Here is a 15,674-nt window from a genome sequence, read left to right as displayed (position 1 = left end):
TTCTCTCAAGACCCTGGAAGGACAACACATATCTGATAGTAGCTGAACGGATAATGAGCTTAATTCCTGGCATCACAGAAGAAAATTCAATCAGACTATAAGACAGAGGTGACTTATTTAATGCTATATGGAAACCATATATGGACTATGTTCATGCTGATATTGGAAAATTAAATAGTAGTTCACTTGTGAATTTGATCCTACTTGCATTATGGATAAAATGTTAACCTTAACAAACCTTGTTTTATGAATTTCTTCAGAAGAAACAAGCTTGAACATTTAGCGGCTTTGAGAGGAGACTTCTGTTGGCAGTTAGTTTTTTTTTTTTCTTTTAAATTAAAGATGGTCAGGGAGAATATACTGATGTTGGCGAAGCTAGTAACGTCATCCAGTCTTGGCAGGAATCTGCTGTGAGGGTCTTCTGAATTGGTGGGTAAAATTCCAAGTCTGATGCAACAGATACTGTTTTGGGAGTCGGAGAACCCTTACTATGCGTACATCTACAGTATTTGGAGACAAATAGTGTTTTAGGGGCCCTTGATTGAAAAAAGGGTGGTTATATAGAGAATAAATCAAATCCATTAGTTCAAAAAGTATGCCTGGTAGATAAATTGTGTACAATACTATTTATCATGTCACTAAAAATGTTTTGATCGTAAATAGAAAAGGAGTTTAAGTTCAGGTGAAATTAACTTGATAGTCTTCATACATTACAACTTTACTTGATTGAGTGGGGATTTAAAATTTTCCGAAATGTGGTTTCAGATCTTTGTCTGATTTTTTTCTCTGACACCGTAACAGCATTATAGCCCCAAAGCAACAATATAGCAAAGTAAATGGCTAGTTTCAATTGGCTTTTACTTTTTGAGGATTTAGAGTATTTAGTGTGCTATACATAAGTTTCCCCCCCCCCCCCAAGGAAATATTACTGCTACAGGATACTATTCAGTGGTTTGCATCCATTAGCATAGTTTCAAATCTACTTCTTATTTATCAAATCTTAAATGATAAAAAACTGACAGGTATTTTACCTGGACCATTTTAATAACACAAAGCTTGTCTACAACACTAATGTGTTGCACATTAATTGGACCATGCTGACTGCTGGTGTGCACTAAAGATACCCTAGTGTTCTCTGACTCAGTGCTGCTTGAAACAGTACTATGTTAAAGCACACTAGGGAATCTTTAGTGCACACCAGCAGGGTATTCATGCAATAGTTAATGCACAACATGTTACTGCACTTCAGAAATCACACCTCCCATAGTGTGCATTATCCCACTGTGTAGACAAGCCCTTATTGACAAGCTTTTTCACCATAATCCTGTGTTAATTTAAAGTATAATCAATGGTACATGTAAAATAATGTCTGAGATGTTTCTGTATATTTGAGATTGAACTTCCACTCTGATTTCTCTTAATATTGTGAATTATTTGAATACTAGCATTAAGAATAAGATTAATCACATAAGGAACGCACAATCTGTGCTCGGCAATAATTTTTGTTTTATGGTGACAAGATAATCCTAGAAGAGCATTTAGTGTGGTGCAGTTTCATTTCATTTCACCAGTGCTATTGACAAAATACATTTTTACGTTTTGTTTTGCATTTTGAGGTAACACTTTCCTTTCTTCCTCCAGAGTCTGTGGACGAGAAAACACAAAGATTCCCAAATGAATAACCGAAAGGAAGATATGGAGATTGCCTCCCATTACCGTCATCTGCTTCGTGAGCTCAATGAGCAGAGACAGCATGGCATCCTCTGTGATGTTTGCATTATAGTGGAGGGGAAGATTTTTAAGGCTCACAAAAATGTTCTGCTCGGGAGCAGCCGCTACTTCAAGACTCTTTACTGCCAGGTGCAGAAGACATCTGACCAGGCCACAGTCACTCATTTAGACATTGTAACTGCACAGGGCTTTAAAGCCATCATTGACTTTATGTATTCTGCACACTTAGCGTTGACGAGCAGAAATGTCATTGAGGTGATGTCAGCAGCTAGCTATCTTCAAATGACTGATATTGTACAAGCTTGTCACAATTTCATAAAAGCGGCTCTTGACATAAGTATAAAGTCTGATGCCTCAGATGATCTTGTTGATTATGAACTTGGGGCCGCTTCCAGCAGTAGTACAGATGCTTTGATTTCAGCAGTGGTGGCTGGTAGGAGTATTTCTCCGTGGTTAGCTCGACGAACAAGTCCAGCGAACTCTTCTGGAGATTCGGCCATTGCTAGCTGTCATGAAGGAGGGAGCAGTTATGGAAAAGAGGATCAGGAACCAAAAACAGATAGCCACGATGACATTTCATCCCAGTCTCTTTGGTCCAGTGACATGAGCTATGGGTCTTTGCGTATCAAAGAGGAGCAAATTTCACCATCTCACTATGGAGGGAATGAATTGCGTTCTGCCAAGGATAGTGCAATACAGAACACTTTCTCAGAACAAGGAGCAGGGGATGGCTGGCAACCCACTGGACGCAGAAAGAATAGAAAAAATAAAGAAACTGTGCGTCATATTACACAGCAAGTAGAGACTGACAGCAGGGCAAGCTCTCCAGTGCCATCTTTTTTATCTGCCTCAGGATGGCCATACAACAATCGTGACCCAAGTAAGGTTTTTTTTTTCTCTTTTGATTTTCAGCAATGAGCAACTGTAGTAATGCAAATATAGACAGTATTTTGCTTATACCACACTGTTGTCATTCACTGAAATAAAAATATTAAGAACTTCTGGGGATTGATAATGGAATATAGAACCTTATATCTTTACGTCATTTATCCAAATTTATCTTTGGATAGTAGAGGACTGAAGTCATAGTCATCTGATAGATATTAATTTGTGAATAAAATAGTGGCTTAAGTCAGGTCCTTGATGTACAATTGTCTGCCACCAAAACTTCCATTCTTACTAGCAGTGTTGGTAAAGGATTGAAATTGGACTTGACCACCTGCTAGAACAGTGGTTCCCAAACTTTAACAACCCGTGAACCCCTTTCACTAAAATGTCAGTCTCGTGAACCCCCTCCTAAAAATGAATATTTTCAGGAATTTTCTCCCTTACCTGAGGATAAAGTATAAAAGCAGTGATCTTGGAAGTATAAAATCTGTTTTTATGAAATGCTTATTACACACTTATTTATTATTTATCATTAAAGTATTTTATTACATAATGAAAATGGCAACACTCTTCCAAGATCTCACTTTGGCAGCTTGTATCACTTTGATTAAGCCTGTTATAAGACAAGGCTCCTAGGTTTCATCAAGGAGTATCAGAGTGAAACAGCATGAAGGTATTTAAGAAGCCAACTCAGAGTTCCTCCTACACAACATTCAGGTCTTGAGCAGTCCAGGCAAACAACACACGTTACACAAAGCTTAAACTTGTTCTTCATCATAATTAAAAAAACAATACTAGCAGCCTATTTAATTTTAAAAACCGCAAAAAAAATCCACCTCCCTTTCAGTTTCTTATAAGGAGTCTTGAAGTTTGAGTCTCCTCGGTGTGATAGATATGCTTGCTTTGATCTGCATAGCTCTTGGAAGTCCCTGGGGCTCCGGGCTGGCCCTGTGGTGCCTGGGATCCCTAGGGACAGCTCTGTCCGCCATTAGAGAATTTTTTCCCAAGAACCCCCTATGACATTTCGTGAACCCCCAGGGGTTCATGAACCCCAGTTTGGGAACCACTGTGCTAGAATAATCATTTCAGGTCAGGGCTGAGGAGCACTGGTTGTATAGAGAAAGGAGTCTTTTAATTGCTACTGCATGTGCTCTAATCGCTGCATCTTAATGAGACTACTGTTTTTAACACTCCTTTCTAGTACCTACAGGAGCGCCAATTTCACTCATATGGCCTACTTAGATCACTCCTCAATGGAGGAACAGCTATGGTGTTGACAGAGGGGGCAATTAAGGACAACATAGCATCTACGTTCCTCCTTAATCAGATGTCAGCCAAGTGTTTAGTAGCTTTAAGAATGGAAGTCCTCATGTAGTTTTATGGTTTAGACCCTCTATTAGTTTATTATGAACATCTGCAGTCTTTCAGATGAGCAGCTTTAAATGCGTTGCAAGGGAGACAAACACATTCTTCAATTCTTTTGAATCTTCATCAGTGTTTATCTTTAAAATAATATGAAAATTGTCTAGCTATATTCACTTTATCCACCAGTTATTTAAGAATAAATATTTGCCTGTCAAAATTATGCCTGAGATTTTCAAAGGAGCCTGAGTGTGTTAAGTGCCCAACTGCCATTGAATTTCAGTGAGTACAAGATCCTCAACTCCCTTCGCCTTCTTTGGAAATCCCAGCCTGTCATGAGTTATTAACCAAATCTATGTTACTGCATGCTGGTACATAAAGCCAGGAAAGGGGGAGGGGGATGTGTGTGTGTGTGTGTGAGAGGTGTAATGTATAAAGTAAATACTATTATATGTTTTCATATATCTTGTGAGAAACAGAACTATAATTTTAGGAAAAAAAGCTACATAATTGATACTATTTGAAGTTGAAGGGCAGTATTAGTGAAATATTTGTGGTCTGGAATTTGAATGTTAAATGTCATGGAAAGTCAAATTAGATGGAATGAGTAACAGTCTAGAAATATTTTTGGATTTATTTTGTTGTGTGTAGCAAAAAGCTTGCATATAATTTTGATCATCCATATTGGTTAATGATAAAAACCTAAACAATTTTAATTTAAAACCAACAATGCCAAATGATAGTATTGGCTTATAATGAATTTTGGATTTATAGTTCTCAAACTTCAGAGTATACTTGAATAAAGCCTGTTCCCAGTTAAGTGATGTTGTTCAAGCAGAAGTATTTCTGGCTTGCACACCACCCCATAAAAACCACTCAAGCATTTATATTATTCACACTGCGGACATTTTTGGACTGGTTTATAGAGTAAAATACAAGTATGCTGGAATGGCTGCAAAAATGGAACTGCAAAACTAATTGCAGGGATATGTTCGAGGATTGTTTTAAAAGTATAGTTTCTTAAAACATATGTCAGAGAGATTCAGTGGCATAATACAGGAGATTCTGCTGTTGGAATTAATAGGGTCTATGTTACTGAGTTCCTAAGGTACTGAACAGTATTAACTTGAAAATGGCCACAAAAATACCCCACTCTCACCCAAAAGAGATTTCCAGCATTGATTCAGTGCAGTCTTCAGACATCTGCTTCAGTGGACGCTATCAAATAGTTTAGGATGGCCTTAAATCTACATTTTGTGTGTTAAAACTAGGGCTGTCAAGTGGTTGAAAAAATGAATCACGATTAATCACGCTGTAAAACAATAATAGAATACCACTTATTTAAATATTTGTGGATGTTTTCTACGTTTTCAAATATATTGATTTCAATTACAACACAGAATACGAAGTGTACAGTGCTCACTTTATTTTTATTACAAATATTTGCACTGTAAAAATGATAAACAGAAGAAATAGTATTTTTCAGTTCATCTCATACAGGTACTGTTGTGCAATCTCTTTCACAATAAAGAGAAACTTACAATGTAGATTTTTTTTGTTGTGTTTTTCTCTTTCCCGATAAAGAAATTGTACAACGGTACTTGTATGAGGTGAATTGAAAAATGCTATTTCTTTTGTGTCATTTTTACAGTGCAAATATTTGTAATAAAAATAGTGAGCACTGTACACTTCGTATTCTGTGTTGTAATTGAAATCAATATATTTGAAAACGTAGAAAAACATCAAAAATATTTAATAAATTTCAGTAGGTATTGTTTAACAGTATGATTAGCCACGATTAGTTTTTAATCACATTTAATTTTTTTGAGTTAATCGCATGAGTTAACTGCGATTAACTGACAGCCCTAGTTAAAACACAGATAGACCCTAATCACTAGAACTTCTTTAATTAAATCTTTTTTAAAAAAAACCCTAAACATTCCAGTAATGCCAGTAGATCAGAAAGAGAAACTAATTAGAAACACTCTTATTTATTGTTCACTGTTGAAATTGAGTGAAATGCCAGAAATAAACAAACGGGGTGATGCCAGCACAGATAGGGACCTACAGAGGTCTGTCTGCTGCATCGCAAACACTATGGTCCTGAATACCCCCTTCTTCAGTAAGATTGACTGTATCTGAAGGCTGGCCAGCTTGTGGTATTCCTACTTAAGCCAGCTGGAGAATTGATCAGAGACAGAATTCTCCTCTCCTTTACTGTTGCAGAGTGATGTTGCTCCTTTGCAGCATATGTACCACCTCTCCACAAGACTCTGTTCCCTGCTACAAGAGTGGGCTTGGATTGAATGCTGCTTGGCACACTTCAGCGAGAGCACTCTGTGATCCACCATAGTGCCAGAATCATTCCCTAAAAGTGTTTTAAGTGACTGAGAGATACTGTTTTTCTGTTTCACACCTTGTGTATTTGCTTTCTGTTTCTGGTTACAACTTAATCTTTGATACTTAGGATGCTTGCCAGTTGCAAATTTCCTTCCTGTGCCCAACTCTGCAGGTAAATTGGATGAAATGAAATCTAATTAAATAAACTATTCCAGGGCCGCCCAGAGGGGGGGGCAAAGGGGGCTATTTGCCCCGGGCTCCGCAGGGGCCCCCAAGAGAAGAGCGGAGGCTCCTGCCTCCGCCCCTCTCCTGGAGCCTCAGCGCATCAAGCGCCGAGTCTCCGCCGGGGCCCCTGAGCCCCGATCCGAGCCGCGTGGTGAGGGGGCGGGGCTGGGAGCTCCAACGGGGCCTGAGCCCCGCCCCACTCAGAGCGGCGTGGGGAGGGGGCGGGGCAGCTGCCTCCGCTCGGTGTGGAGCTCCCAGCCCCGCCCTCTCACCGCGCGGCGCTGAGCGGGACGGAGCTCAGGCCCCGCCGGAGACGCGCTCGGGTAAGAGGCTGAGGCTGGGGGAAGCGGGACCCGCCGCCGCAGCACAGCCCGGTCTTCGGCGGCGGGGGGGCCCTTCTGTTCCGGGACCTGCCGCCGAAGTGCCCCGAAGGCTCGCGGCGGGGACCCCCCCCCCGCCACCGAATTACCGCCGAAGACCGGGCTGCGCTTCAGCGGCGGGTCACGCTTCGGCGGTAATTTGGCGGCAGGGGACTCCCGCCGCGGGTCTTCGGGGCACTTTGGCGGTGGGTCCCGGAACGGAAGGGCCCCCCCCGCCGCCGAAGACCCCGGGCCCCTGGAATCCTCTGGGCGGCCCTGAGCTATTCATGTGAGTTCACTTCACCATTCCAGTGGGTGGAGATAGGAAAAAATCAGAGCTTAGTTGACCACTTCCTCCACTCCTATGAGTACCGGTAATAGGGCTTTCTGCCTCAAATTAATTTTTTCCATCTCCAGCAGGTGGAAGCAACCCTCTTGCTAGCTACTAAATCTAATAAACTGCTAGGCTTCAGAGCTGAGCTTAGGTTAGTCACTGATATTTTTTGGTTTCTTTAGCTTCTTAATTACCTATTTATTTAGTGTCCAAAAATATGCTAAGCACCTCACAAAGCTGTAATAGATATGCCCCAGCCCCAGGGAACTGATCATCTAAATAGATTAAAAACAAGAGATGATGGCAAATGCATGCCATATGCAAGCAGTGTTAGAGGTAATGTTTAGCATGTTTTGTTACCATTACCTTTTAACAAATTCCAGCCCCCTCCTCACTGTGAATTTAATAGTCTCCACCCTAATGAAAATCTTTTCAAACTGTCCCTAACTTTTTATGTAAGGTTCTCTGTCCTCTTTGCTAATCTGGAAGTGGGAGCCAAGGTGGAAAAAGTACTAACTCAATATTGAGGGAATTGGTGCTTGATATACCATCATCATGTGTGTGTTTGGGATACCTAGAAGAAGAAAATATTTAAAACTTGCTACAGATTTTGAGGCCCCATCTCCTCTTCATCTTGTTGAAATCTGACTGTAAGTATCTTGAGACATCTGATTGTCCTGGAATCAGGTCTTTTAGAACAATATTTGCAAATAATACCAAGCCACAGGTTAGTGTAGACCTTCTGGCAGCCTAAAATGATGATTCCCTGAAGGCCATTACAGGTTTATAGTCTGAAAGTGTTGATATCTTGCACTTGTTCTTCCCTAGAATTTTCTCTAGACCCTATAGAAATAGAAAGAAGCATGATTGTGTGTGGATTTTGGAGTGGGAGGAGAGTAATACAGGGTTCCATTGTCATCGCTAAGTCCCCTTAATTTATTGGTAACTTTTGACAGGTGGGTATTTTAGAGTTGCTGGGTTGACAGGAAAAGAATGAAAATAATTTTCTTTCTTGTTAGGACTTGAAGTAACAAGTGCTAGCCCAGAAACCCCTCCTGTGTTTTGCAGAAATAATTCATGTATTAAAACTTTGATGCTGTTATGGAGTTGATTATATAGTAAGTTATTTTCTGAAATTCTTTGCTAGTGTACACAACTGAACTGTAAAGGAGATACCAGCCCTTCAGGGTAATGGAGCTTATTTCAGTGGGAAACATACATTTTGTCAATACAGGTGCTGCATATTAGAAGGGTCCTAAATACCATAGCGGGCTGTATTTAAACCCATTGAGTGGCGCCTCAAACCCAAAAATATTCAGTTTCTTGGTGAAAAGGCTAAGAGAATAATTCATGGATCTGTTGGCTCCCGATCCCAGATGTGAATAAAGACACTGCTTTGCTTCCCTGAATTCCACTACACCACAGGCCAGTTAAATAAATAAAGCAAAGGTGTGGAGTAATTGTGATAACATTGTATTGGCCACAGGCACCATGGTACTTGGATACCATAGAAATAGCAAATGGGGAAAGGGATTCTTACTGTTTGCGGTGAAGTCTGGATCCACTTTCTCCAGGAAGGAATGCAGAAGCAGGATTTGTTAAAGAATCTGGAGTAAATTGAGATTCTAGACTGCTGAAAATGTGACAACTGCGTCATAAGTTGCAGTTTCTGAAGGATGGCCTTAATTGCACAAAATGTTTGTGCATCCCCTCTCATGGAGCTCTTTGGTGGTATCCAAGGAGTGAAAAAGGTTCTAGCTTGGTGAAGTATGCTAGGTCAGCTGTGTGGTCCAGTTTATGTTTCCTGGCATCTGTGGACACTTTATTTAACTGAAAGGGTCTTTCATGCAGATTTCTTTAGTGCTTTTGCTGTGTTCCTTTCCCATTGCTATTTGGATTACTGTAAATTGTCTTGCCAGTCTGTCTTTCCCTTTCCTCATATCTGGGATATGCTGGATTTTTTTCTCATAATTTAGGATACTTTAATTGCCTTACCTGTCAGTTGCTTTCCTATGAGGTGCCTGTCAATCCACCCCTCCTTTTTTCGGTTGGGGGAAAAAAACACTATACTACTTGCTCTGTGTTTTAAGTGTATGCTATTTAGTTGTTCTAGTTGTTTTTGTAGCTAGGCAGAGCAAAGGGGGTAAGGTTCATGGGATGTTCTTGTTTACTGACATCTCTACACTGTATTCATATCTGTATAGGATATCTAATAGGAGCAACCACCTTCACATGATTACTAGATCTTCACTTGGTTAATCTGCTAGTTTCTTTTCTGCAAGTCATTTATTAGAATTAAAGTACTCCGCTCTTCCTTTAAGAAGGTATTGAGACTTGTGGAAAGATGTATACTCCTTTACAGTAAGTCTTTTCTGACAAAATTTACTAGAATCGCAACTTTTAAAAGGTAAATTGAGAAATGTATTTTCACATTGCAACTTTTGTACAATTGTTTAAACAAGAAGAAGCTTTTTACAGATATTTAGCTTAAGAACTTGGCTGGCTTATTTTTCAACTTCCTGTTATAAACCCTTTAGCATTAGTAAAGAATTAAAATGCTGCTTCTTGGATTATTCTGAATATAAAAAAAGCATCTGAAGTTTCAGACAAGGTCTTGTTTATTTTTTAGACTGTTCAGTTAGTGTTAGGAATATTCCCTTTACAGGATTAAATAGAGTCAGACTCTGGACTATAGGATTTGATGGTATTAAAGGTTGGCCTCACAGAGGTCAGTTATCTTCACAGGAAGAGCTGTTAGCCTTGTAAAACAGATGTGTTGCTTTTCTCATATAATTGAAACTTCTGCCACTCTTTTTATGTGTGTTTGAGAAATTTATTAACCGTTTTGCTAATACATGTCAACTCAAGCACAGTAGTTCTGGTTCAGAAATTTATTTCTAAGGAAACACTCCCACTCATCTTTTGAATCTTTGCTCCCAAAAGCTTGGAATGATTGTTAATAGTTTAAAATAAATAAATAAGTCATGTAGCATTAGATAATTTTTCAAACCAAAACTGAATACATTCATTTTCCAAGATACAGAGTCTGTGGAACTTATAACCAAGTTTCAGCAGCTAGCACATGTAATAGCTGTATTTTGAATGAGAGGCTCTAGTTGTTATATTAATTTTATGGGGGTTTAAAGGGGTATCGCTACCTTTTGTGGCCAAATTAATCTACCATCACAACTGAGTCATATTTCCAAGATGTATGTTGTGCAGTTATTATCTAATTAATATTAAAATGCCTTAAAATTGTTGGGACCTGAGAAACCCAAACACTCTCCAGTCAAAACCCTTTATGCTGTGAAACATCAACTGTTGCCAATGGCGTGGAAGGCTCAGCCACATAGTGAGTAGAACTCCACACAATCCTGCTGCCTGCTGTTGGAGGACTGTTGTCTGTAATCCTGGTGGAGAATTCAGCTGGCTGCACGCTCTGTTATTTTGAAGAGAAAGCAAGAATGCTAAATGATACAAAGGGGTGTTTGTAAAATTGAACAAGAATAAAAGCATGAGAAAACATGCAGTGTCTTCATCCTCTAATATTTTCATACAATATTTTAACTCTAAGCATAGAGCATCAGCTTCATTATTTAAATATGTTTCTTTAAAGAATGGAAGAGAAAGTGCCTGTAGGCTACCAGAGCAGTGCAAGAATTTGGTGTGTGTTCAAACTAAAGTGTCAAAATGTCAACAAACTATTTCCATTTTCACATAAAGTGAAAAGAGAAACCCTAGGGGAAAAAAAGTTTTAATTCATTAAGCTACTAAGGTAGTATTTACTAAACAAAGACCACCTTGGTTCTGAAGTAAATGTTCCGTTTGGTCGTTGTGGGGAGTGGTATGTATAACTGCGAAATAGACTATGAAATGTTGTTCAGAGCGTTTGAGTATATTAAAGAAATACTTCTTGAGTTTTTTTAATCAAGCTAACAACAAAAAATTAGTGTAGCACTTCTGTGCAAAACTGCTATTGAATACAGATGTCAAACTTATTTACCTAAAAGATTTTAATAATTGGAAGGGCAATACCATACTAACTTTCTTATTTTGCACATTACCTTGTACACTACTTGAAGATATTTTAAGATTGCTATAGGAGTAGAAAGAGAGTGAATAGAGCAATGTATTGGGTTCTGTTCCATGACGCTGGAGTGAAGGGTGGTCTGGCTGAACTGAAGAATAAAACTTGAATACCTTTGATAGTACACTAGACTCGTGAAGGAATGAGATGTCTGAAAATTAAAATACTTTGTCATAATACAGAGCAACCTTGTTTATACCCTGCTTAGGTTCCTAGTTCACAACATTTTCTCAATATTTTTCGGCTTGCAAGAATGTCTTTCTACAAGTTGTCAAGATTTCCATCACATGTTGACCTTGATATCCAAAGCCTTCAGCTCCTGACGGACAGGTCTGTCATGGTTACAAGGATAGATGCACCTCTGTCTCCTTTCTGGTTTTTGAGTGTACCCCATCAAGTGTCTACCTCTGCTGGGGTGGAAGCCACAATTTTTCCCTTCACAGATGGGGCCTTGGCTGATGGTAGCCTATGTACCAACTGCACTTACACTGCAAGTCCAAGTGGAATTTAGTATTTGGTTTTCTTCCCTTGCAGCAGTTCTCAAACTTCATTGCACTACGACCCCCTTCTGACAACAAAAATGACTATGTGACCAGGGGTGGATGGAGGAAGCAGGAGTGGAGCCCAAGTACTGCTGCCCCAGGCTGGAGCCCTTGGGCATCACCAAGTCTAACACTGGCCCTGCTGACCCTATTAAAATGGGGTCACAGCTCACTTCGGGGTCACAACCCACAGTTTGATAACTGCTGCCTTAGGGAGTCTGTGACCAGTGATGAATATGGCAACAGGTCATTTCTATTGACCTTTCAGGAACAATGATCTAGCAGAATACTATTTGCTGAGGTAAACTGCCAACCATGAGTGGTCCTAGAAGGACTTGTGTTCTCAAGCTTATATCCAGCAAATGGAGCTTTCTGTGTTGGACCTTTTTGCTACCAAGAACAAATGGTCTTTGTTCTTTGCCAAAATATGTACCCGCCCAAGGTCCTTGGATAGGCATTTACAGCTGTTTCTTCTTTGCTGCTATAGTTGTTCAAGATAGCTTCATCACACATGTGCAGTCACACTTCTGATTGTAGTGTATACTTACTCTAACAGCTATTGTAGTACAAAAAAACCCCACTGAAATCCTTTTCTGTTCATTATTTTCCCTCTTCCCAGATATGAAGTCTCCTACCTGCAAGCTATTCTTACCCCTCCACAGTGACAGCAGCTCTACTAAAAATGCCCAGGCATGCTAGCCTTTCAAAATCTCTCCAAGCTATTACTCGCCCATCCTTCCCAGCAGCTATCCCTCTTTCCAACTCTGCTACTAAATTTTTCTGTAGTCCCACATCCCATTACAGCCCCACAAATGGGTATGCAACCCTTCTGTAATAACTTAATCCATCACCCTAGGATATAGGAAGTGTATCTGCAAGGAAGAAGAGCTAGTAATATGCATTTTCAAAGTACCCTTTCCCAATATATTTTGTATAATTACTGAGCTTTTGTTCAGGGTAATGTGTGTCTCTCAGCAGACTTGTCTAAGGCAAGTTTTAACAAATCACTGGCTGGGCTGGGGTTTATATCTTCCTACTAGAGATTTTTATATCAAATAGAAATACAGAACATATGGTTAAAATCTTAATTGTGGAAGGTGATGGGTATGGTATAAGAGCCTAGATGGCATAGACTAAGTTGTACATCAGGGACAGCTAACTGACACTGAGCTTCCCAAAACAGTTGGTTTTTATTTCATTTTCTGCAATCCAGATGCCATATGTTGCAGCTCCTCAACTGGTGGGCATATCTGCCATATATTTGGCACAAAAGAACACACTCTTGTTGACTCATAATTAGTATAGTCTTCATGGAGGCACCTTCATATGTTGCTTCTGTCAATGAAAATCTCTTTCCCTGTTCTTCCTCTTTCTAAATGGCAGTGTCTTTTCTTTCAGCTCTGCCTTTGGAAAGATCTGGTGAGTGAGACAATGGTATTAAAGTTTAACAATAAAATTGAATGATCTTTGCAGAAGTTCTGCTATCTAAAAGAGTGATATGTTGCTTCTGAGCCTGAAAAGGAGGTAAATAAACCAAATTTGCAGCAATCACCAGACAATTTATTGCTAGTTAATTTGTCAGTTTTTGCCCGTGCAAAATGAAGACCGTGTCAGTTAATGGGTAAAGAAACTTCCTTGCCTAGCCAGACACTGTATATAGGCAATTCTTGAGTCCTATGTGACTCAATGGAGCTAAACTAAGTGGTCAGCAGGTTTATATACAGAAAAGAACAATGAGGTGGTGGGTACATTAAAATGTACATTCATTTGGTAGCTGGGAGCCATTACAAATGAGCCATATTGGTTTCCACTTTCAGCATTTTATACATTTGTCTCCCACATTGAAATCTTCAGTCTGGTTTTAAATGTAATGGCTCCCAGCTACTAAACCATTTTCAAATTTTCATAGCTCCCTCTGTGGTCCAGGCCATTCATAGTTTGCTATCTGTGGACTTCCACTGCCATCCATGGGTCAGCATCTATGATGCAACTTTGATGCACTTTTTGAAGGTTTTCAGCCTGTCAGGTCCTTATCCATCAGACTGTCCCATTGAGCTATAGATATTCATAACATGAGGAAAAATGTTGGAGTTCTCCATCACAAATAGGGAATCATGACATCAGAAGAAAGACAAGTGTGTACAGCCATCAACATTGTTTTCAGGTTAAAAAGTACATAAGAATAGTGTGTGATCACTGAACACATTGGCATTTGCATGCATGCTGTTCTGAAAATCTTGCTTTGATGTGTGTAGTGATCCCCATCCTATGAACTGTGTGGACAAGACATGAAAAATCGTGGAGAAGTAATATTGGACCTTTACGAATTGCAGTAATTTGGAAAAGCCAGAGAAGACCTATTTGTTTAAGAAAAATTTGCTGAAACAATACAAACACTCAAGTATTATGTTATGCCTGCTAATTTTTTTTGATAACCAGACATTTTGCTGCAACTATATTACAGTCCTTAGTGCCAGGGGCTGACAACGGGAGCCCCGGCTGTGTGCAGGGTTGACAGCGGGAGCCCCAGCCACTGTCAGCTCAGAGAAATGGGGTTCTACTTCACTAATGGGGGGGGGAAGTGTGTTGCAAACCTTAAAATGTATTTAAATTTTACAAAGTAAGCTAATTAAAATCAAAATTGCAGTGGAAGCCTAATATTGTGGGATCTGCAGTATTGAAAATTAAGTAGGCCTTGTATATGAAATTCTTCTGCAAGAAAGTTATTTTGAGATCTTTGTGTAAGATATTTTCCTTTTATATGACTTCTTGTCTTCTGTATATCTGAGTGGGATCCACTTCATCTAACTCTTCATAATATGGATCATTAACCTTAGTCAGCAGAACACTCTGTTTAGTGAGTGGGACACTTCCCCTGTAGAATGTGGATGGCGGGCATCTGTCTGCGGAACTGGTAGTCTAATTGGCACATATCATCATGGAGAACGAAGGTTCTCTAGAGTCTGCTCTAGGGAAACAAATTTGAGGGTGGAGGGCCATTTAACAGGAATACTTACGGGTTCAGTAGTTCATATTCGGTATTCAAGGACAATTACAGAAGAGTCTGTGCTCCTTGGATGTTGCTTGGAAGAAGTAAACTGAATCAGTCCTCCTGAATATATCTGGATTAACTTAAAAATTAGTGAGTGTGGGAGATTGCCAGTTTGCTGATGGTAAGTATCCATTGTAAAATTTTATAAGAATTCAAAATGTTGGTTCTCCCAAAAATACATATTTTCCAGCAAGCCACCAAAATACACAGTGGTATGTAAGATGTAGAAAAAGAAGGTGCAAGCCATCATCGGCTGAGGCCTTATGTCACAGGCAGATAGTAGTGTTTTGGTTCACTGACATTGTAATTGTAGAGGTACTAGCGTCTTACCCGTTACTTAGAGCAAGTCTACCCTACAAAATTAAGTCAACCTAAGTTATGGTGAAGTATTGCCTCCACAGTAATTAAATTGTTTTTCATGTCCACACTACGCTTCTTGTGTTGGTGGTTTGCATCCTTTCCTGGAGAACTTCCAGTCATTTAACTATAAGTGAGGGGCATTGTGGGACAGCTCAGAAAGGCAGCAACAGTTGATGTAAGCAACACAGTGTCGCATTGACACTGTGTTGACTTAACTATATCAACCTAAGCCTTAGGCTACTCCTCTTGCGAAGGTAGAGTTATTAAGTCAGTATAGTGGGCTAGTTCACTACATTTCATAGAATAACAGGGTTGGAAGGGACCTCAGGAGGTCATCTAGTCCAACCCGCTGCTCAAAGCAGGACCAATCCCCAGACAGATTTTTGCCCCAGAT

General features: G+C 39.8%; 1 protein-coding gene across 10 annotated transcripts in view; it reads left to right on the top strand.

Annotated features, from left to right (window-relative positions):
• The window catches only part of ZBTB46 (zinc finger and BTB domain containing 46), a 97,094-nt gene that overhangs the window by 20,511 nt on the left and 60,909 nt on the right, over window positions 1-15,674 (top strand). For all 10 annotated transcript variants that reach the window (XM_044985399.1, XM_044985397.1, XM_044985390.1 and 7 more), the window contains one exon: window positions 1,642-2,611. In XM_044985399.1, the coding sequence (XP_044841334.1) occupies window positions 1,675-2,611 (937 nt within the window). In that variant the 5' untranslated portion in view covers window positions 1,642-1,674. The remainder of the gene's footprint in view (window positions 1-1,641; window positions 2,612-15,674) is intronic.

This window comes from Mauremys mutica, chromosome 13, assembly GCF_020497125.1.
Source record: "Mauremys mutica isolate MM-2020 ecotype Southern chromosome 13, ASM2049712v1, whole genome shotgun sequence".
NCBI classification, from domain to species: Eukaryota; Metazoa; Chordata; order Testudines; family Geoemydidae; genus Mauremys; species Mauremys mutica.
The sequence above is the reverse complement of the archived record's forward strand: the minus strand, read 5'-3'. Positions and strand labels throughout refer to the sequence as shown.